The 25,097-nt window shown below is 34.5% G+C and overlaps 1 protein-coding gene across 2 annotated transcripts in view; it reads right to left on the reverse strand.

The window, feature by feature from the left end:
* SYT14 (synaptotagmin 14) overlaps positions 1–25,097 on the reverse strand; it is a 79,722-nt gene that overhangs the window by 17,022 nt on the left and 37,603 nt on the right. For both annotated transcript variants that reach the window (XM_085315805.1, XM_085315804.1), the window contains 2 exons: positions 7,424–7,692; positions 4,954–5,403 (listed from right to left, as the gene is read on the reverse strand). In XM_085315805.1, coding sequence (XP_085171931.1) covers positions 4,954–5,403; positions 7,424–7,692 — 719 coding nt within the window. The remainder of the gene's footprint in view (positions 1–4,953; positions 5,404–7,423; positions 7,693–25,097) is intronic.

Below are 25,097 nucleotides of genomic sequence, written 5' to 3' on the forward strand. Positions count from 1 at the left end.
AATCAGGAAAAGCAAATAATACTGATTTGGAAAGCCAAGTAATTTTTAACATTAAACTCATCTAGTGATAGGTCCTTACAATTTGGTCAGATTCTACTTGAGTTCTTGAAACTTGCACTTGTAAGACAAGTGCAGATGGCTTACTGGCTCTAGAGCATGACAGCCACAGGATTTTTTGTTTTGTTCCCCCCACCCCCATCCAGATGAAGATATGAGCAGAGGGAGCCGGGGATTAAAGCTTATCTTCTCAGCTGACAGGAGCAATGCTCAGGGGTACAGCTCCGAACAGCCATACAACAAGCTGAGGCAGCCAACACACCAGGAAGACAGCGACTGCTGCTTACATGGCTCTGACGTAGCAGTCAATGCTCTCCAGAGCTGCACAGCTAGCCAAACGTAGGGATGCTGCCTCATCTGCCAAATACTGCCACGTTCTCTTGCAGCCTTAGTAACATGATCACCTCCTTCCAATCAGTTAATAATTTTCTTCGCAGAAATCTTGAGTCATTTTTCCTAATGTGTCAAAGGACTTCTAATTGTTTCTGTCTTATACCACTCAACTGAATTCAGCAAGTTATTCCCAAGATAAGAATGTTCTCAATGTTTAGAGATAATTGCCCCTTACTTTGGTGGACACAATTTTTATAAGCAAAATTAAAGCATTTATGCACCATCACATAGGAACTGATCCTAAGATAAATTTAGTTTTAGGTATAATTTCAGTTATATAAAATTAGGAACAAAATCTTTCATTTGAGTCTGTTAGAAAAATCTTAGTTATTTTTCCCTTAGTTGTTTTAAGGTGTCATACAGGTAGTCATTGTTGAGCAAAGATATGAATTTTAATATTTAGCTTTCCAAAAAGCAATGCTGAATGGACCATACCATAGGAGCACAATAGTAAAATCGCCAGAGGTATAAAATATTAGCATTTGCACAAAATCTGACAGCTCTGCTCTATAATGAATAAAGAATACCCTGAAAGAAATGCTATTTTGGAAAGCTCTTTTTTTTCCTGAGAAATTTATAAACTGAAGAAAAGAAAAGCCTTAACACATCTATTAGAAACAATATTGAAGATATGCCATATATAAAGGGCAAAATGAAATAAATGTCTTAAGCATAATGCATAAATAAACGTATACCAGATGATTAACCATCGTCCTCAAAGTCTAAAAAGAAAGTGAGAATTTTTACACATTACATACAAAACCGATTTAGTTCATTAAGAAATTGTAATTAAGTTCTTCTCAAGCACTCCAGATATTTACAGGAAAGATGTATTAAAAAAATCTTTTAGGCACATATGACTGTCCACATCATTCATTCTCTGTTATAGAGATCACATCTGGAAGTTCAGTATGTTAGAAATGGAGAATGTTGTAGAAAAAAAGAAATTTAACTCTTTACAGTAAAAATCATCTTATTGACAATACAAGATCAGAGATTACTGGACTAATCTTAGCAGGAAAAGATACGTTTTGATTTTCCAAATTGTACTTCCAAAATCAATCAGAAAATATAGAACACAATTTTTCATTGTTATTCTAGACCAAAAAGCAACTTATGGGATGGTAAAGTGGAATATGGGTGATTTTTTTTGATCTTTTCCAGATTTCTCTCAATAAACTGCTGATACTTTTTATAAAATCATGATTGGAGACTGTTGTTCATTGTCTGCAATACTTGTCTGGGTAAAAAGAATGAAGAATAAGTGAAGAACAGATCCATATGGATTTTTTGAAGAAAAGAAATATTACAGTGAATTCCATACTACAAGGGTTCCATACTACAAACAACAATTTGTCTACCACAATATTAAATGAAAAATTTCTCCTAAAGCACCACAAAGGTCTTGCTAACCGAACTACTGCAACGTCAACATCTGCTAATGAATTTTGATGGAATAGCCTATTTCTATAAAATTTGAAAGAGACACAGCCTCAGGTAACAGTAACATTTGCACTCTAGTCAGTGAGTATTGGTTTTTGCCCACTGAAACATATGTGAAACATAGAAGGAAAGTAGAGGTATTTTTGTCCATGTGTGATAAAAGGAGCTGAGAATAACTGTGGGAACAGGAATTCCCTAGATGCACAGAACTGCAACAAAGTAGTCTTGGGGAATGTGACAAAAGAGTTAGGGTTACTTTCATTACTCATGGAATTTTTTTTTCTTTTGAGGAAGACAGAAGACGGAGGAGGAGGAAAAAGTAACTATTATTCATATATATACATATACGTAAACATCTTTTATGATAGATTAACAATGCAGTGAAGAACTGTTGAAGACAAATGGCAGTAAGACTGTAGATAAAACTGCTAATGCAAGATCTCTATATGATATACAAAGTAGGAAGATGAGGAACAGGGTGAAAACTTGGGTGAGAAACAGAGCTTATGAATATTTTCCTGAATTTGAAGCCATGTATAGCTTTGAAACCTAGATAAGGAACATACTTGTTTCATGTACATGCCATGTCATGTACTCATCCACGTTTTTGACAGTAAGAGGAGAAGGTTGCAGGCCCAGCACTTGCGAGCATGCCTCTGACTTTCAAAGGCACAGATAATTGAACTTGCTGGTTAGCAATCTGCTGTTAGCCAAATTCCCTTGTCAGTAGCTTTAGAGGCATTACTGAAAAAATACTAAACTTCACAGGATATGAACTATTCTTATACAATCATAAGGCAAATGATTAGCAAATAAAATGTATTAATATAATGTCAGGCACAGACAGAGGCAAATAAAACACATTTCTACGGAAGAGATTAGCCATAGATATTTCAGTGGATTAGCAAGTTTCAGTGACAGAAGGTATATTTAATATATTAAAATGGATATAATGAGAAGCAGTGCAAAAAATGAGGCAATTGTTATGTGTCCAAAAAATATTCATTAAAAAATCTGTCAAATATAAACACTTTCCAGCAAAACACAACACTACAATGGAACAAGGTAAATTTAATTCTGAATTTACAACGTTTCTAAATGAGGATTTTATAATTACAAACATCCCTGAATATCTCTCCAAATTAAAATAAGACTTTTCCTGTTAAGTAACTCCTGCCTGGCATTTATGATTAAGACGTAAGGATTGTTGTTGGTTTACTCTAGCAAAAGGACAGTTGAGAGAGAGTACAACAGATGTCTATAAATACATCCTGAGGTAAACACCTGAGAAGGGTAAGAACTAAGTAAGCCAGAGGACCACACTACTACAAGAACAAATCGTCATAAATTGACCATGAAGAAATTGCGTTTGGAAAGGAAACAGCTCGATGTTTTCACATGGAAATTCACAAATTTGTGACCAGGATGACCTGACTGTTCGCATTAGCAAGGTCATGAACTCAAGGACCCAGGATGCTACTTCCAGTTGCCAGTTCCAAATGCCACACAAAAAATGTTAACACCGTTTATATGTGTAAATATTCTACACATAAAATGCTACAACAGATCAGCTCACTGAAAAAAGTATGATATAGATTATAAACAGTAATAGAAAAATGTCTATAAACTTAGACATGTATGAATTTCCAAAAGTTTAGAAATTGACTTTCCTAGCTCCAAAGCCTCATTCAAGCTATTGAGACAATGAAGGTTCCTTTCAAGCAATTGGTTCTATTCAAGCAATAGGTAGGGCTAAGAGAAATGTGCAAAAGTTTTAACTTTGGAAGACTTTCTACCAATATTCCTTACTTGTCCTTTTCTACTTCTTTCCCAAAAGAAAGGAGGAGGAAGGAGGAAAACAGATATGGCATCCCTTACCATCACCAAAAATACATAACAATCTTACTCTACTCTTTGATGACTTCTAGAATTTGTTTATACTCTCCCTCCCACAAAAGCTCAGGAAAAAAGCTCAATGTATATTTGGGATAGATGAATCAAAAGCCCCTCAGTAATCCCCTCACTAAGTCACCTTCTCCTTCCCCACCAGAGGGGGGGGTTCTAAATATATGCTATTTAGAACATATTCAGCTTCCAAGCAACAAATGTTCAAGCCCTCCCAGTCTAGGAAGCACCAACCAGAAAGTCAAAGGCATTTTCTTTATAGACAAATGTATGTTTAAATACTTATAAAAATGCAAAAGGAATGGCTGAGAGTTACCTACAAGTGATCCCAGGATTAACACAAACTCCTGAAAGATATGAGATGTGACTTCTAGTTCCTTTGGGAAGAAGGGATTCATATGGAATCTCCTGTATCACTGGCAGCTGCCCTCAGCACTGGACCACACGCCCAAATTCTGTCTCTTTTGATAGTGATACCCAAGTTTGCTGTTACGTACTATTGATTTGCTTTATTAAAAATATTTAAAGTAATTCATTTTGGGGGACATAATACTTTATTCATCAGAAATTTTTAGGGTTTTTTTTAGCAAGCAAAAAAATCCTTTTAAATTTGAATTACTTTTCATAGTATTTTTCGCTTCAGACCAAACCAGAATTAATTATTTACACAGGTCTAATATGAAGTTATTAAAAATGGCTTTGCACTCTCAAAATTCCTCTTTCCTATCTGTCTTTCTTTAAAGGAAAATAGCTATTGCAAACAAGACTTAATTGCAGTATACGGAAGACATTAGTAGTATAGGTGGTTTTTTTAATTGAAAGGTAAAGATATTACTGCTATACACATATATGCGCATATATGCATAGTATGTAGATGTATGCATTCACCACTACAACTACATTCATAGACTGGAAAATCTCTAAGTAATTAGAGACTGGAAATCTCTAAGTAATTAAAAGCAAAAATAAGGGCAACTTTCGCAGACAAAAAAATACTTATAGAAGCTATCAAGAAACTATCTTTGTGCAATTACTGTGCTATGGCTGTTGAAAAAATTCAGGGAAGTAATAATTCTATAAATATATACACTATTCTTACAAAATTCAGGACACTGTACATGACTGCATTCTTATTTTGCTTCATTTAATACTCACAGACAGACTGTAAGAAGGTTCCAATATCACTGGTACTGACATCTTCCCTTGAAGATTCAATTTTGTTAAGTAAAAAATCTTTTCTCCCACAATCCTCTCTTTTTTCATGCGACGTACACTGTACAGTCTAAAGCGAACTGCATAATTCCCAATCATCTCAGACTCAACGTGATTAAATTTGAATGTCTCTGTGAAGACAGGGCACGGTCCCCGCTGGATGCTGGTTTTTGCTCTCTGTTTCTTTATAGGGAGAAGAACTAGGTGTACTTGCCACGAGCTTCCACCTGTCCTGCTGTATGTTGGAATGTCTGTGACAGCTGTCACTGTCACCAGAAGCTTCTGCTCCTGTGAGTCATAGTCAAAAGTCACATCCAGTGTGCCATATTTAGCTACTGGCTCAGGATCAAAAGGTTTAGGAAGCTGCGAAGATGATCCTCGAGCTGACATATCCTGAAGAAAAAAAATACAAATGTCTTTTATTTATTTATTATATTCTTTTATTAAATCTAACATGGAAATATATGGATTTCTCCAAGCAGCATGAAGTGACTGTGATCTTTGTTCATTTCATAAACAAGGTAATTAAAAATTGAAATTGTGAATGGCTGAATGGCAGTGAAGAAAAATCAAAAGTCTTTACCTGGCCAATACTGCCAAAAGCCAGATGTGAACCAGACACAGCTAGGACTAAATTAAGCTGTATTAAGAGCTCTTCTCCTGTTCCACACATTAAAATACATACACATTTGTTATGCGATATAATTACCTGATTTTAATGTGAGCATACACACATTTTTGAGTTAACACATTTTAGAATTTTAAGACCTGGATGGTGACTGAGAGTACAGTGTGATGTAAACAAAGAAAACAGAAAATACAACACTCACACTTGCWGCTCTCACTGCAGTTAACAAGGGCTGTATGTATGCACCAAAAAACAACATGGCTTTATTAACATAATTCCACTAGAACTGTGTAAGGTGTCTCTRTTTTAAACATGCTTTCCGAATTTTCCATAAACACCAACTAAAACTAAAATCTTAATTTTAAAACTGCTTATTGTCACATTAAATTTTGAACAAGAGTGATTTATTGTGTTTTTACAACAGCTAGTTTAATAATGATACTGAAATAGGAATGATTTACAAATACAGGTTAACATAATGAATATAAGAAGTTAATAAATAACCAGAATTTATTCCAAATATGTAAAACAAACTTATTTCATATTATCAAAAATATGCTTGCTTATAMGAATGAATAGATACCCATACAATCTTTTTGATATGCAAATGTTTTGTTCTTATTTTAAACCTGATGCTATATACCTATGGGAATTCATTCCTCTATAAGCTTCCTTTTACAAGCTGTTGAGCAGCTATAAAAAAAATAGGCTCTATCCGCCGTTCTTACTTGATACATCTAGAATATTGCCTGCTGTGACACAAAAAAAGGAAGGACTAGGGTTTGATATGCTGAAATCTGTTATGGTTCTAGGATCATATATACACACTGTATATATGAAGTTCATACAAATTGTGATCATCACGTACAGGCACACAGCTAACTATTGGACTACCTTGCACCAWCCTAGCAGACAAGCCCGCCAGATGTTGCACCAACACCCCAAAGGGCAACATCAACTTAGGGGTCTACCAAGAAGGAAACTGTTGGCAAATCAGCRCTGTTACTGCTGTGCACCCCAGAACTTCAAGTAGAGACACAAGACAAATGTGCATCAGTAAGAGCCTCTTCTGCAAACTACATCACTCATGTAGACTTACCCATAGATGTCAGTGCAGTACCTGGTTGTTAAGTACATGTCAAAGAAATGTGTGCCAGAGAAGATGCTAAGTGCTCTGCAGGACTAGGTTGTAAAATAAATGTTATTAGAGAAAGGGGGATTCTTTGGTGGTAAAATTAAACGCTATCATTACGAGTTAGAAAGGAAAAAAGGAAAAGTAAATGGACCAAATCTCTATTATAACATTTTAAAAAATGTTTAAATGTTGAATTTAGAAAATAAAAGTAATATTTTTTGTCTCAAAAAACATACGTAATTACATTTTTTTTTCCATTAAATACGTTTACTGTTGTGGGGTATTCAATTTGAAAGGTCTGAACAGAATAATTTTTTTATTTGCATTGCTTGATGTTAACTGAGAATTTATAGAGAAGAATAAGAGTTTTGATTTTAATTCTTAATAAAATTGACAAAGTTTTCTGAATTCTTAAAATTTAAAATACTATTTTTAAAAAATCCATTCTTTTGAGGAATTTGTTTTAAATTTTCACAAATGTAACTATAAAGAAAAATCTGAAATCTTATTGTGATGTTATCTGACAAGCTATATTTTTATGGATGAGCTGCAATATTAGTGTTTGTATCTCTTTACACTGATCTTTAGAAAAAAGCTTCCAAAAGGTAACACTCTGTGATATTTCAGAATATTCGACTGTTTTCACTTACCTCCGGACTAAGGACAGCTGTGCTATCGCTTGGTACATCCTCTTCATATCCTTTATTATGAAAGCTTTCTATTTCATGTCCTGTGCTTCCCTCACTTGGGCACTTATATGAACATCTTGGACTGTTGCTACACTGGGAAAATTCACATTTACCATCTCCAACTTCAGAGGGTGTACATGAAAGATGAGGAGAACCACTATCATCCTGGTATGGAGGTGGTTGCAGTTCATCCAGTGGAGGTGTTCTTCTCATTCTCTGAATGCAGTTCACTGAGAATAAATGAAAATTCTTTACTTACTTTCTGATTATTTACCATTGCAACAGTCCTTCGGGAAAGGATAAGTTCAAGCATCTGGACAGAATATTTAAAATCTATTTTTACTTTACACTTCAAATTAGATAACATATACTACTGGAAAATATTTGTTAAAAACAGAATTAATGGATATCCCAGATGAAAGATGTGAGAAAAAGGAAAGTATTAAATACATAGGCAAAATGGACTGTGTAATCTGTATATGAATAAACATAGCACATACACGACATGACAAAAATTCCAGGCTTGAATTTCAAGAGTACTTGTCTAACAACAACTTTTGGATACTCTGAGTCAGATTCTGTGCAAGTGGAATGTAGAACAACTTTCCATTACTGTTTTTCTTTCAAAATGCACTCCCTAAAGCCATGATAACAAACTTCTGAATACCTCCCACAAAGTTGCTCACCCAAGGAGCTATTTAATGCCAAAGACAAAAAAGGTAGCAATGCAGGCTGACACAAGCCTTTGCACAGAAGTGAATCAGTGAATTTAATGCATGGAACAGCATCTCAGGGATGGATTCTTTATTAACATTTAAAGATGGCTAACAGGTACATAGCTAGTGTCTAGAAGTTAGACACTAGGTCAGTCACTGAAGTCAGTGGCAAAAGCACCACGAGCAATCTCGTGCTTGAGATGAATACTTGATGCTGATGAACATCTTTGCTTCTCACTAACACTAGCTAGATAGATGGAATTATGACTGTACAACTCCTCAGAAAGTCAGCCTAGGGCACACAACTATGGATAAACAAAGTTAATTCCAAACAATTACATTTCACTTTTTGATCTCATGTTTCACTACACAGCATTACACACTTCACTGGAGTTGGGAAAAAAGAGCAAGGTGTGCAGTAGCTGAAATGAACAGAATACACACAGGATAGGTAAAGCTTCAATCACATTTTGTTTGTATCTGCTATAGAGATTTCGATGAAAATTTTGATGTGTCTCACATACAGGAATAACTTATGCACAAAAATTTCAAAGTAATAACATTTTCATTCCTGTAAGACATCTATTGAATAAGTTAATGAAAGTAGGAACATTAGAACAATATACAATATTTCATTTCAGTTTCAGCTAAGAAAGAATTTCTTAGCTTATGTTTCTTTCCTACATGACAAAGGTTGTACACTTTAGATTCACCACCAAAATTTTGCATACAACACTTACTGAATAAGATGCCCTCAGTCTTTGTATGCTTTCTGTTGTTGCTCAGCAGCCTTATAAGCCTTTAGATTATACCATAAGATTTTTTCCCCCTTCTTTACTACCACTTGTTTCCTGTGGTAGGAAAAAACTGTGAAAAATCTAGTTGCACTGCCTCCGCTGAATGTCAACCACACAGACAGGACAGAGATTCTAAATGCTGAAATCTGTGTAGTAGCTTTCTGGATTGGAGATAAAATTTAGGCACCCTCTCTGGTTTTATCCTTTAAAAGGACCCTCCAGAAGCATTCTTAATATTGGATACCACTCTTGGTAGCAATAACATTTTAATCTAAATGTATAGGCCCTGAAATGGTGCAAGCTCTGCTTGTGTCCTAAATTCTCACCAAGTATATCAACCTTCTAGTTTTTAATCTTTGCTAAGGGATAATTAGAGCTGCTGCATACATCACATAAATAAGCAGTTATCCTTTACGGGATGAGGTTGAAAACACAGTAATGTGGCTCTCAGGTACACAGCCTTAGTGAACAGCCCCCTTCCCCTTTTTTGCTCTGCTTTCCTTTGGAAGTCTTTGAAAAATCCTTGCTGTGGTATGTGGGAATGTTGCATAGCTTCTAGAACAAGATATATGCTCAGGCCACCATAGTTTTGATGCACATGATCCATTAGAAGCAAACCCAGGCACTTTGGCTAGAAGGGAGGAAGAATGATTGGCTGGGTAGACGAAGGGAGAGCAATGCATGTTCACTACTTTGACTTCAGTAGGCTTTCAACACCTACTACCACATCTTCATTGGCAAGCTGAGGAGGTATGGGCTAGATGAGCAGACAGTAAGATGGATTGAAAACTGGCTGAATAGCAGAGCTTACAAGGTTGTCATCAGTGGTGCAAAGTCTAGTTGGAGGTCTGCAGCCAGCTGTATATTCTACTGGTCAACAGTGGGTCCGACCCTGTTTGACTTATTCGTCAATGACATGGATAAAGGGACAGAGTGTGCTCAGCAGGTTTGCAGATGATACAAAACTGGGAGTGTCTAATACACCAGAAGGCAATGCTGCCATCCAGAGGGGAACCTCATGAAGTTCAACAAAGGGAAGTGCACCCAGAGTCCTGCACCCACAAGGGAATAACCCCAGGCACCAGAACAGGCTGAGGACTGACCTGCTGAAAAACAGTTCTGCAGAGAAAGACTTGGAGTCTTGGTGGACAAATTGACCATGAGCCAGCAGTGTGCCCTTATGGCAAAGGTGGCCAACGGTATCCTGGGGTGCATCAGGCAGAGCACTGCCAGCAAGTTGAGAGAGGTGATCCTTTCCCTTTACTCAGCCCTAGTGAGGCCACATTTAGAGCGCAGAGTCCAGTTCTGGGCTCCCCAGCACAACAGACACATGGATGTACTGCAGCAAGTCCAACAAAGGGCCACTAAGATGATTAAGGGAGTGAAGCATCTCTCATAAGGAAGGGCTGAGAGAGCTGCGATTGTTCAGCCTGCAGAAGATAAGACTGAGGGGGATTCTTAATGCATATAAATATCAGAGRGTGTAAAGAGGGTGGGGCCAGATTCTTTTTGGTGGTGCCTAGTGACAGGACAAGAGGCAATGGGCACAAATTGAAACACAGGAAGGTCCATTTGAACATAAGGAAAATATTTTTTTGTGAGGGTGACTGCACACTGGAACAGGTCATCCAGAGAGGTTGTGGAGTCTCCATGCTCGGAGACGCTCAAAAGCCATCTGGATAGGGTTCTGGGCGATGTACTCTCTGTGATCCTGCTTGAACAGGGGGTTGGAGTAGATGATCTTTACAGGCACCTTTCAACCTCAACTGTTCTTTGATTCTGTGCAGCCAGAGTACATTGTAAAAGCACAAAACTGGGCAACTGAAGAACCTACTGCACAGGTAACTACAGACTTCACGGATCATCTGTTTTGAGGACTGCAGAGCTCTTCTCTATTTCACTGAGCTCTTCTTAGCTTTAGCTAAGGAAAATGGGTAATTAAAACAATGTGAAGTGCTCCTACCAGATAATACTGTTAGGAATCCTCACTTTTCTGATCAGTCAGCCACAGTGATTCCATGTTAGTGTTAAAACATTCAGATAAAAGGTCCTCTGCTATTAGTTTGCCCAGTGAAGCTAAATCCTGAAACTCTAGTCCCACAGGGATGGGAAAGAAGAAAGAGCAGGCAGGTAATCCTATACTCATCTGAAGTCATCAGTCTAGCAGACACAAATAAAATCTTATATATAAAACTTGAATTCTTAGGTAGACCAGTCAGAATACTGTACACAGGAACAGTGAGATATTTTTATTCATAAAATATGGAAAGATCTAGGAAACCACACTTTTTAATAATAGATTTAAATATCTTGTGCCTATGGAACTAGACAGACATTCTTTGAGAATCTAAAATGTTATCAAATCAAAATGATGATAAAAAATAAAATGATAACTATAACTAGACTCTCAATACTRTGAAAGCACGACTTCCTTTTCATAACTTACAGCATTAAATATTATTTCAAATTCAGAACAACATTTCTGCTCATTGCAACTAAAAGGCAGCAAAAAGCTGTATATAAGACAATAACTACCTGTATAGCTATGATTCAATTTTTTTTTAGTTGTAGTCTAGTCTATAWAGACTTTTTTCACCCTCAGCTTTTCCATAACCTAAAGAAATGGAAGTATGTCTGAGTAACTATCAACACCATTATTGTCTTAAATGAGTAAATAAACGATGGTGTGACTCACTTTTTCACTCTGAACTCCATTATATGTCCCTACGGGAAAACTGCACAGGCTGCATGACAGAAAAGGTACTTTAAATGTAGGCAGGGAAGAAGTGAAGAAAAGAAAATTCTTACTAACCAGCTAACTGTGATTCGTAAATATCAGAACAGCAGAAACAGTGAAGTGGATTTTAACCATTTATTTTTGAAAGTTTACTTACTAAACAGAACTAACTTGTAAATTGTTAAAACAAGTATCTAATGTTAGTTTTTAAAAACCTAAGGACACCTTTGTCTAAATACACATAAACTTTCTGAACCAAAGATTTTTCTAAATAAAAAGATGCCAAAGCTTTTAAATAGACTTTTTCTTTCTTCTTCTTTCTTTTTTTTTTTTTTTTTTTTTGAGTGAAAATGTCTCAGTATAAATTAATTTTCCCTTCATATACTAAATGATGCTTTTCAAGTTAAGGCTCTCTGATAGTACTGCAAATTTGAATTATGTGAAGAAATTCTAATGACTTATGATTTCAAAGACAAATGGCACCACAGACTGATATAAAATGTTAGGTGTTTTCCTTTAAAATTACATAAAGTCATACTAAACAATCAATCAACATTTTGTGTATGTATCAAATTTAAAAATAAAAAACCCATTATGAACACGTTACTTCTAATGGTATTAGAGAAAAAAGTTTGGAGCCAAAAAAAAAGCCTTAAGTGCTTACATATTTAAATATAGAATCACATTCTATAAATATACCCTATACCTTTCATTTTAGGTGTGAACTTACACAGTGTTACACCTCTATATACCTATATACGGTAGCAAAGCCAAAAACTGCTCTCCATAGACTGCTGAAAGTGGCTAATAATATTTGTTAAAGAGTTATTCTTAACAAGCATGTGGTTAAGATAAAAAAAAAAAGCTAGGATTAATTGAAGCATCTTTTCTATGCAAATTTTCTAAAAAACTTTCTGCTCTCAAATCAAGAAATAAATTCTGCAGGCTCCCCCAATGAAAAAAAAAAGTGAATCAAATTACATCATTTTGTACTAGCCAGAAGGAAAAAAAAAACCCAAGTCAACATATATCCCAAATGAGAAGAAGGGAATAAACAAAGAGAAACCAGGTGAGGTTAGTCTGAGATCCCCACCAGCAAGGAAGTGCCACTGCAGAGGAAAGAAAAGAAGAAAGTTAACAGCACAAGGATCTCACCTCCAGTTTTCCACTAAAAATATGTGAAATAACTTTGTGCTGTCATAAAATGAGTGAAACTGAGTTGTTTAGTAACAAACGTTTACTAAATTTTAAATTGAGAATATAATGTTTTGCTATCAAAGAAACAGATAACAATCTTTCAAGGGTTAACTGCTTCAATTAAAATTTTCTTTCTTTAGTAAAACAGGAAAAGGCTCATATAATAATGAAGTCCTTGTTCAACAGCTGAACAAGTCAGGAACTACAAGCAAAAATATCCAGCACACAAGTCAATTAGCATTTTGCTGTTAAGCTTAATCTGTTTTTTTAAGTCCTTTTTACCATGCCATATTCAAAGCCAAGGGGAGATAATACACATCCTGTCATCAAACTCAAGGGAGAGGCAATAAAATCCAACACAGCAACTTAGGACAAAATGTATATTACTAGAACATACTACTTATAATTATATGACGATACAAAATATTTTCATAGTCATTTTTCCAAGTGGAATTGCAGTTTAAAACTGCAAGAGCTTACTAAATGCAATGCTTTTCTTTTAGGCTTTTTGGTTATTATTCARCCTTCCTACTCCCTCACTCCTCCTCTCTGTCTGAGTCCCCTGTGGACCACACTAGGCTATACATTTTACCATGAAGCTGGTGAAGTTCCTTTCCATGTTCGCAACGCTTAAACTTTGCTATCTTAATTATTTTTCCCAAAGGTTGTCAGCAGCACAGTCTTAGCTTTCTTCAGTCCATATGTTCTGAGTAATTCCAAGAACACCCACTTCATTAACATAAAGGAACAGAATTGACCCTTGCAGTTGCAATTCCCCTGTTTCATAAGCAGTAATTAACTACATTTTTTCAAGTTAACTTTGAGTTTCTCATGTATTTTACTTCTTTAAATATTCATATTATTATGAGAGAACAGTATCACCATAGAACTTCATTGGAATCCAGTTTCTTTTAAACAAATAATCTCTATATAAATTAATAATTTCTGCAAGTCATAATTTGTAATTACTGTATCATACTCAAACAGTATCTTTTCTTCCTGTTTCTCCACATAAGCTATATTTCATAATTTTTTTAATCTAACATAAATTTCAAGTTTTCAAGCCTTCAAGGGTTCTAYGTAAATGTTAAGACAATTTAAATAAAACATAAAATGAAATACTTGTTTAAAAATTAAAGAAACCTTTCTTATTCTGAATGATTAAATACCCTTAGAGGTTTCTGATATGCAGCACACACAGTCCAAATGGAATTTTCATGTCTGAACTTCGCTCACATCCAAAATACTTCATTGACTGAATTACTTCACATTATGAGGAGTATAAAATATAAACATTAAATATTGAATGAAGACTTGGGGCTCCCTCTCCTTTAAAATGAAATGCTTACACGCATCTTTGTGGGAGCAAAAACCCTATTATTTCACAATAAAACAGATCATCTTTGCATTATTCTATTTCTTTTCCAAAAGAATTATGGGCATGAGTCTTGCTAAAAGAGAAAAAGGGGGATCTAAGACTGGTATGRAGAAATTTGGGGCAAAAACAAACAAACAAACTTTTAATCAGCTTTCTTCTTTCATTTGCTACATTTTAGAATATTCTTCACAGCACAACTAAATTTTACATTCAGCATTTCCCACTGTAAACAAGAAAAGTAATCATATATGATTTTTTTGAATAAATCTACTTCTCCTCTGTTTCCTAATTTGGAACATCTATATGCACTACAGGTCTGATCCTGAACTCACAGAAATCAGCAGTGTTGATGCCATTACCAGGAGGGGATGATCAGGAAAGGGGAAAGTTGAAGCCTGGAAAACTATAGCTTGGTTTTGTTTGCTGACAAAAAAAATTTGTATCTTATTGCACTTATTAGAGTACTTCTGATTTGTATAACAGTCCAGTTGCAAGACTAAATTATTGTTCTGTTCTACAAAAAAAAAAAAAAAAAAAAAAAAAAAAAAAAAAATTCAATTTCAAAGTTAGCCTAAATTTAAGCTATAAACACATAATTAAAACATTAGCGAACTAACCATCACAGTCATTCGTGCTATTCCCAAATATTTTGGTCCTCTTTCAATGAAAATCATACATTAGGATCTCTTGAATTCATTTACATTCAATTTAAGGATCACTCCCTGACGTCTTATACTGTATTTTTATTAATCTGAACATAAAATAGCTCAAACTTGGTTCTTTCTCTACACTTACCTGGCTTTGCATTGTCTAAAAAACATCTAAATATTGCTTATATCTATTGGTTCAGAATCTGTATCTCTTTTTGATGTAAACATCAATAAATCTTTTCAAACCTTCTATTTAAAAGGAGGCTGCAAAACCTTTTCCAGCGAGACTATATTCAACTCTAATGGTTTTTTTTGAAGCAGAGATTCTTAAGAATAGAAATCATACAATTGTTTGCCTTAGATAAAATATTTGTACCATGTATGTTCACTGGACTTCTTAGATAGGAGAACTTCTCATTTTTTGTTAATTCTGTTTGGATGCTATTTTCACTTCTGTTGTTTTTATAAGCAGTTAGCTTTACTGTTCCTTTACACTATTTTTCAGATATACATATATGAATATACATATATGTATGTATATTCATTTGCACCCTTATTCCTTACTAATTTTTTCCCAAGTTAGCAAAATCATTAGTAAAATAGTTAGAAAAATGCCACCTTTTTTAAAAAAATCAACAAATTAAATAGATTCATAGAATCTTTTCTTTTTAAATACATTCTAAATCCTGTTTGGTGAAGTTGACTGACAACCGGCTTTGAAATCTTAGAGTGTCTTTGTGACAAGGAAATGTCTTTCATCATCTCTCTGAAAATTCACTCAAATTCAGCTAAGCTACCAGCATTTATGAATGCTTAAAGCAATTATTTAGAGCTTAACAACTACAGGCTCCGATGATCCCATCCACTGTAAACCATCTCTTGCCTCTAGGAATCCCCATCTCTGACCAGTGTGTGTCCAGCAGTACCTCTGGGCTGTAGCATTTGAAAGGAGGCTTAGAAAGCCTTTTCCTGACAGGGTTATGCTTCAATGAAGTATATTTTTTGCTTCAAATTCTTTTTCAAATGCTAGTCCAGTTTAATACTACCCATGTAGTGTATTCAAAGACAGGAGTCCTGTAGCAGGATAAAAAGCTGAAAAGGTGAAAAAAATTCCATCTAGGTCTAAAATAATTTCCCTATGAAGTATTGTAACACAGAGCAAATATTTCTTTAATGTTTTTCCTCTCATTGTACTTAGTCTCAAAAGAAGAAAAAAGAGTGATTAAAAAACAAGATTAATGTATTATATATATCTTGAACAATTTTAACATTTGTAGTTTATTTCAGTCACATTAATCTTTTATTTGACAAAACAGGAATGCAAAGTTTTCCAAATGATGCAGAAAAAAACYCATAGCTCTCAGTAATTATTCATCTGATCATGCAAGTAAAATGCATTCAGCAGTATATACCACACTTAAATGCATTCCTTAATTACCGTAATTCCATCATTCTTTTGGGGTGTTTTTGTACTTCTGTTTCAATAGGACGTAAGTAATAGCTTTAGAGAGAACTGTTTCTGCAGCTTAAAATTATTTCTCACAGTTATTAAAAAAATAGCTTTGCATTTGTAGCTGAGTTTTGTAACTCTCCCAAAAATTCTGTAAATCTCCCAAGTATTTCTAGTTCTCTATTTATTAATAATCTGACCGGTGAAAATGAACCAGAAAAGACATTTTCCTTCCAGAATTGTTTCCACAGCTTTAATTATTTGCCTTATTTTCACAGATATTTGGGTGAAAGGGATACTCCCCTGAAGTGGCTCAGTAACCATATAAACACATCAGTACAATGATTCTGCATGGGCTATTTCAGCAGCACAAGTTAAATTTCCTATCATATATTTAAGACACTTACATGATCTCAGTTTGGGTTGTGAGCATTTGGTCACAGTTCTTAATGTATACAAATATTATAGTGAAATAGCAGAAGTTAATGTTTTGATGTTTTACAGATGTAGACTCAAGAACAGGTTTAGGTAAGAGGTGGTAAAGATTTTTGTGAATCTAGACCTAAACCATGCACTCATGATCAAAAGCTTTCAGTGAAGCGTGGAACTGGAATCAAATCTTTCAAGTCTAGTACCCTAGCTGTTGGACCATATTTCATTGGGATTTTATTTCCTTTTTTATGCTTCCTAAATTATTACTGAGCTAAGAATTCACCTGAACATGTACCACCAAATGGGAACCAACAAGTCTCCAGCTTCTTTAGAGACTTACCCCTACAGTATTTTCCATTTATCATCAACTGTCCATTGGAGGAGGAGGAGGAGGAAAAGAAAACACAAAAAATACAATATTAGGGTAGGAAAAAATTAAAGTGAGAAGAAAAAAATGAAAGGCTAAAAGAGAAAGTAGGCACAATGATTCAGAATAAAGTGGTAAGAACTTGGTGACAGATGAACAACAGAAGGAAGAGAAATAAAGAGAGGGAAGTTTAGATATTTACAGAAAAGGGAAAAAAACAAACTGGCTGGGAAAAAAAGAGAAAAGATACAAAGATGAAAAATCACAAACACCTAAAATAAAGCAAAAATGACAAAGAAAGAAAGGTGAAGGAATGGGGAAAATAAAACACCATGTGACATACAAGAAAGTGGTTCAGATCTAAGAAAAAAGCAATGTCAACAGCAGCAAAAAGATAAGAGACAAATCAGAGACTTCTGATGGGTAGGATTATCCATTTTTGCAGATGAAAATCTGCACAACCTAGAGAACATAGTCAGCTACATTCCAGGAGAGGCAAGAAGGATGTTTCTCAAGATAATCTTACTTATCTCATAACTTCACCAAATAAAAATAGTTAGAACTCATGTCCTAGAAAAAAATAAAAGAAAAAAATCAAGGATCATCACAGTTGTCAGAAGTCTCTAATAGATTACTAATAGCAGAAATTTGTTTACATATGCTCAAGAATTCTAAAACTTTTTAAATATCAGGGCTTGTAGAAAGCATGGTTAGCAATAATGGCACTGGTAGAAAATTTGAGCCAATACTCAAAAAGAAAAAGAAAGAATTAAGACACTTAAATCACAGAAAAAAGAAATGCTTTGAAAACAAGGTATCTTTCCTTCACACAATCAATAAGACCACAAAGAATTTACAGAAAAGGCACTGATTAAGGAGCATGCAGCATGTCAGTCTGCTGCACTTGCTGCAGCAAAGCCTCAAACAAGTTTCTCTGGGCATAAAAAGATAGGATTTTTCACAACTAAATTTCTTGCACTTCTTTGTGGCACCTTTGAGACTACCCACTGTCACACACAAGCTGTTTCACTAGACTTGTAAGTAATGTACAATGTAGTTAATATACTTCCATAGTTGCCAAAAAATTAAGAAAATGGGTGGTTACCTGAATTTCTACAGGACTAGATGAAACTAGATGAGTCAGCCCAGTGAAGATATTTTCGTTGAGCTGTAGCACCAGTGACGAGAGTGCAAGGTTATGCATGAACTTATTAGAATCAGAGAATAATGGCAAAGCTGCATGTTACACACAAGGGCTTATAAAGGCTACAGAAAAATGCTTCAGCCCTCATCAAACAGTAGGAGATGAATCATTTTTCCTTGACATCCACCCAATAAAACAGTAATACTAATCAATCAGGAATGAGAATGCAGCATATTATGTTCAACCCATTTAATCTCCCAAAACATTAACTAATAAATTGTGGTTTCATGAAGATGGTGGTGTATTTACAGTATACTCATTAGACTTGTGGCAAAATAGAAACATGTTCTTCAAAACCTTTTTTCTTATGGACCTATGTTATATCAGCAAAGTGTTATGTACCTAATCTGAAATTACTGTTTGATACTTGTTGAATAAGAGATGTAAAGGTAATAGCAGCTAATTAGTAATCAAAGTCTGACAGCTACAGGTGCAAAATGTTTGTATGATAATTTCAAACTTGAAAATGATTTATTGACTCTACATGAAATTACTGTACACTCATTCAGAAAGTCAGTGATTATCTTGAAAAATACTGCCGGAACATTTCAGTAGCTTTGTTGCAATACTAGAAAGCATACAACATTTAGCCAGGCCTACTCCTATCCCACCAATTTACATAATTTGGTGTTACCTAAGTTTCTAGATCTTGACATTATAGTTGAAACCACACTCAGCAGAAAGATGTTTAACACAGTTCAGAATGTGAATATTTTTTCAAAACCCAGTGATAAAAGCTTAAAATACCTTACTTAACAATATATAAAATCAGCAGTATACAAATTGCAACAACAGAAATCCCAATCAGATATAAGGAAAAAAAATTGAAACAATGAGAATGGGTCTCACACTTGAACTGGTTGCCCAGAGGGGTTGTGATCTCCWACCTTGAATGTTTTAAAAGCTCAACTGGTCAAGGCCCTGAGCAATCAGATCTAACTTTCAGGTTAGCCTTATTTGTATCAGGAGATTAGACTAAATGATCTCCACAGGTCCTTTCAACCTACGGTTCACAGATTCAACAATATTTTTTTCTTTTAAAAAAAGTTTTTATTATATAATCAAGGACAGGGATCACCTCAAATATCTACAAAGTATTTTCTCTAATACAGCAGTTTAACAAGCCAGAGGCAGGAATAGCTCTCTATCATATGATAACACTGCTGATTTCTGATCTATTATATACCTCTACTTACCAGCAGAGGACTTTCACTATTAAAAAAAAATAATAATTAAAAAATAAATAAACAAACAAGAACCAGAAGAGATTCAGAATACTTTAACTGGTTACGTTACACTGCATTATACCTTGCTGTTGACTAATTTCAGACAATTTAATATCACTGAAAATTTTATTTTGATTAGACGAACATGGCAACATACAGGTTGCATGTAACAAAATTAATTGTAGTTTAATCATACACACACAGGTATAAAGACACATGCACAAATCACACAGGGCCACATATCAGTAACATGTACAACTTCAGGTTTATGAAATATTCCATATAATTAAGATTACACTGATGAAGTAATATCCATTACAGAATACTGATGTTAGACAGCAAATACTGACCTTTATAATTTAGCAAGTCTTAATTTTCTTGTTATTCAAACTTTAACAATAAGTGTGATAGCTTAGATGGCAGAAAGCGAAAAAAAACCCAACATTTTCTATCACTTCACATTAACATTTTGACCAGTCAACAATTCACAGTGATAAAATGTGCAGCTTGAGTCAAAGTAAGAGAAGGCTATTTAAATAGCTCAAAATAAGAAATGGGTATTGAAACATTAGAATTTTGATAAGCGATCACAGCTGCACTAGAATTAGTTTCTATAGCAACAGAGGAAATAATGTGGAGAATTGCACTGCAATACAAGATGGATTCCTTATAAACACAGTGCTGTTCAAATAGAAAATTTTAAAATTATTCACTGTATTAAAATATTTCCATTAAATTGGTTATTCAAATACCATATACCTTGTTCTTTGTATACTGTTCTATTTTGGTTCTCCTAGATTCAATTCTAGCACATCTATTCAAGTTTCATACTGCATTTCACACTCTCCCATTAATTAATTTTAAAATAGCAAGGTAAACAAAGTGACTTATTGTGAAAAATACTGTATTTTCCACCTCAAACCAATCTGCATTTTCAATCTCTATTTATTATTCCTACAAAGATGTACTCATCAAATTTATTTTTCCAAAGATGCACTTGTAAAACATACCAGAATGTTTTGCATATGCTATTCATAAGATGCTGCATCACAGCTATGAGAATTAACATCATTATGCAACTTCTAAAACTTGCAGTCATATGAGACTTAGTAGTTTTTATCACTGTGCTCTCTCATGTCCTAAGCATGATTAAGAAACCATAGCAAATCTATTAGTATTCATGGACTGAATACCCATAAGATGGTAAGATAAGAGCCTTTCAGTTGAGCACATCTTTAGATTTTAAATGCTGCCCACTTTTAATACTAAGAATTATTGTTTCATTGCGTCGTCTCTGCTTCTAGCTATTCTTGGCAACTAATTAAAAGCACGTGCCTGAACCTTTTTATGTATTTTGCCCTTATGAGACCTATTACTCTGGCTTATTCTACCCCTTTGAGTTCCAAAGTATCTTTCGAGTTACCATGGATACAAGTGATATGCTTTCTCCCACAACTGCTTTGTGTGCCTTATCAAACACTAGAAAACTGACACAGTAGGAATCTGAGCCATTTATACAGGAGGAGTATCTAATCTCTTAGAAGTGTTTGTCCCCCCTGCCAAAAGATAGAGGTATGCCGTACATCACATTTGTAATGAAACAAACGAGTAGGGTTTTTTCTGTCTTATATCTAACACTGGTTTACAAGGAAACCAAAATGAAATAGATGTGGACGTAAACCTGTTTAATCTGACTAGTCTTGAAATAGTGCTAAAATGGAAACAGGAGAATGTAGAATAATACTGAGTTTGCTGTTTATTTTGAGTTGACAGAGTTTAGGTGTTTCTAAAGTATTGATGATCTCTGCTGAAGATATACAACATGTAGCAAGTTTCAGCAAGCTTTTCAGGAAGAAATTGCAGAAACATTGTACTAAATTCAGAAGTTATACATAAGCTACAGTAAATAGAGCCCTCTTAAATAGAAATTGTTAGGCCTCCTTATACCAATTTATCATGGGAATTTTCAAAGGCAAATTGAATTCCAATAAGCTGGGAATAACGTTTACTAATCTGTGACACAGAAGACAATAAACTGTCCTGAATAGAGGGCAGTTAGTAAACTTATTTTCCTATTAYGTTCGCATATTCTGATCTCTTCTTACAGACAAAAAACTCCCTCCCACTTAGCTAGCTAAATTTATACAAGACAAAAAAACCAAGTGCTGATACTAACAAAGTCTGAATTAATGTATGAGAAGTAAGGGGAAATAACCAAAAGAATTATAGTAGTATGGGCTTGATACAGACTCATTCAGAAATTTTATCTTTGCATAAACTTAATCAAAGTCAAAGTTATCAGCTGCATGAGTGCAGCAAAGGCAACTAACTGTTATATATTCAGAGAAGAATGGCTAGGCAGTAGTTTTTCTCTTCCTTTTCCTTATTTTGCTAAACTTCTTCTCTATTACAACAAAATACACCACAGAAAATCTCCTGACTTGTTCCACATACATCCATAAGCTCAGCCTTGCTTTCAAATCCACACCTGAGCCAGACACACTGAAGCATAAGACCCACAGACTCTTATCTCTCATTTATATCAACACTGAGCAGTAGCTTTAGCCATTCCAGTAAGTTTTCCGCAAACATGTATGTACTAAAGACAATTACATGTTTTTGTTTTTCTCACAGCATCACTGCAGGTTAGACTTATGCTTGCATGGATTTCATAAGATGCATTTCTTTAAAATTTAACTTTGAATTTTCTCAGGGGGACAAATTTTCTCTTTTGGGGATGAAACATCAACGCAATGCTCWTACTTAGTAGTAAGGTACATTCAACTATAATTAAACCTTCTCAATTTTTTTGGTGGACAATTTCCTTGAGAACTAACGAAAARTTACTGAGCAATGAAAAAGAACAAAGTGAGCACTACTCACTCCGTGGTATTTATGMTAAGCAATCTGTATTATCACAATATTTATAGTTCCTCAGTTTAATGTTGGAACCACTCACAGAAAATTGAGTATCTGGAACAGGACAGACATTTGCACAAGAGCTCAGTAATCCAGCCATCACATTAACCTTTAAGTATGCTCTTATTTCTTCTCTATACAATATTCTCCTTGATTACCCGCACTGTGCACCAAAATATATGAGCTGTATTTATATAAGAGCCCATTCCTCTCAGAGTAGAAATAAAAAGCAAGCTAGTAGTTTTTAAGCAATAATAAGAATAATTACCTTTGTTACTATCCTTTATAATAAAATTTCTTAATTCTTCCTTCACAGAATCTCAAAGATGCCTGGAAATGGTCACTACTGGTCTCTATCTCCGAGGCCACAGACTGCCTTTTACACAGATGACTACAGCGTTTTTATTCCCTAAGATCTGCTTTTTAAAGACTCTTTTTGCTAACAGAAAGGAAACGACACCAGGAAAAGAAGGCAATTCAGAGCAGGTTCTCATTACTAGGGAAAGGAATTTTGCTCTGAAAACTGTCAAAGGTAAAGCCATTATGAAATAGGATGAGGACTTTCTCTGAAGAGCATTAGACATTAATCTCTATTAATAGATTAATTATTCTTCAGTTACAAGGAAAAATAACCATCAACTTAAAATATATTCTCAAATTTCACCAGAGGTACTCAAGAATTATCTATTGGCTAAATTTTGTGTGGACCAACAATGCATGATCCAAGATTCATTAGGAAAAGGGAAAAAAAAAAAAGAAACAAACATCAGAGCACTGCACAGAGCAGGGAACTCCATCCTCAAGAGGAACTTCCAAGTCATACATTTATGTGTAAATTTTCATGCAATTATTTTTATACTAAGGAGTAAACAAGTGAATACTGGAAAGTTCAGGGAACATACATCTTCATTCTTCCCTATTATTCTCTTAAAATGGTTCAATTCTGATATTAAGTGCAGAGCTTACCATAACAAAATATGAAACATTTCATTCAAAATAATTTTGAGAATKTAGCTGCAAATTAATACAAAATTGGATGAGATTTGTTCTCTATTCATTAGAATTTCCATACCAGTACAACAGCTTTCTAGATTTTTTTGTTTTTCATTCAACTCTTTAGATTTCCATGGATGCTACATATAATGACATAAACATTTTAAAGTACATTAAGCCTTAACAAAATATACCAGAGATGGCATTGTATTTTTCACTTTAGAATTGTCATATTTTTCTATTTTAAAAATTTACAGGAAGCCGGRCAAAATTCTAAAAAGATACTAACTGTTTTAAACGTTGCTAGTGTTTTCAGTGCTACAGGTTTCAAAACAAAAGTTTTAGAAGCCATTACATAACGCTACCAAACTACAGATTGTTTAAGCATAGGAGTTACTTGGGAAAAAGAAAGAGATCACATACTACAAAAATGGAAGCTGAAATACTGCAAGTCACAAAAAGTTTGAGCAACATCAAATAATGTTTCTAAACAAGGTTCCTTAAAGATATGAAGAAATGGTGTTAATCACTGTACTCTTGACCAATTCGAACAATGACAGAAGCTATTTCTTTTTCTGTAAGAAGATGCACAGTTGGCCTTGATCTTTCCATCATGAGCATGTTTCCTGGCAACTCATTGCAGTAAACAACAGCAACCATTTCACCTGTTCAGGTAGTGCACATAAGTGGCATTTGGGCTGAATGTTTTCAAAGGGAAAAAAAAACAAAAAAACAAAACCCACGCATCTGAAGTCAGCCTCTTGAAGAGATCACAACCTTTCTTTTACAGTTTTATTCTTCAAGATTTGGATTTTCCAAATACACACACTCTTATCAGCTCTCTTTTTAATCTGCTGCTCATATAGGATACTTAAAATTCTGAACATGTTTACATTATCCATCCAGCAGGCTAATGGAACTGCATACCAGACAGTCATGCATAATTCAAATCAATATCCTCAGGCTTGCAACTCCAAGTCAAAGCTGCCTTTAAATAAGCTGGGTGTGACTTTAACATGAATAAAATGTATCTAATTTTAAACCTTTATCTGACAAACTGATATATCTTGCAAAGGAATGTCATAAACCTCCTTTAAAACTTAGAGCAAATGAAAAAAAAATTAGGATAACTGAATACCTTTTAAAAAGCACTTTTAAGGACTAAATTTAAAGCAGTTCAACAAGACTCAGTACAAAGGTTACAAATACAACAGCAATTTCTTTAAACAAGAAATAGTGCAAATACATCCAATAAAACACATACTGACAGAATATTAAGTGCATAAGTACAGAATTTCATATTTATTAATTTAAAGATCAAGCTTTCAGTTAGGTTGGATTTAGGTGACTCCACACAGAAAATTCTATACCCTGTTTAGCATGACTGCTAGCTTTTCTCTAAGGTCCAGAATCAAATTTCTAGTAATAAAATAATTTTCCCTTTGGGTTTTCCTACATGCTTCCATGAGATCATGATTCCATCACAATAAATAACCTTCAACCACACCGAAACAATCGAAGTATGGAACTTATATTTCGTAAGGTTCTATTTCCAGATAACTTGCAAAT

The sequence above is a fragment of the Rhea americana genome, unplaced genomic scaffold (genome assembly GCF_003343005.1).
Source record: "Rhea americana isolate MKP2758 unplaced genomic scaffold, rheAme1 scaffold_44, whole genome shotgun sequence".
NCBI lineage: Eukaryota > Metazoa > Chordata > Aves > Rheiformes > Rheidae > Rhea > Rhea americana.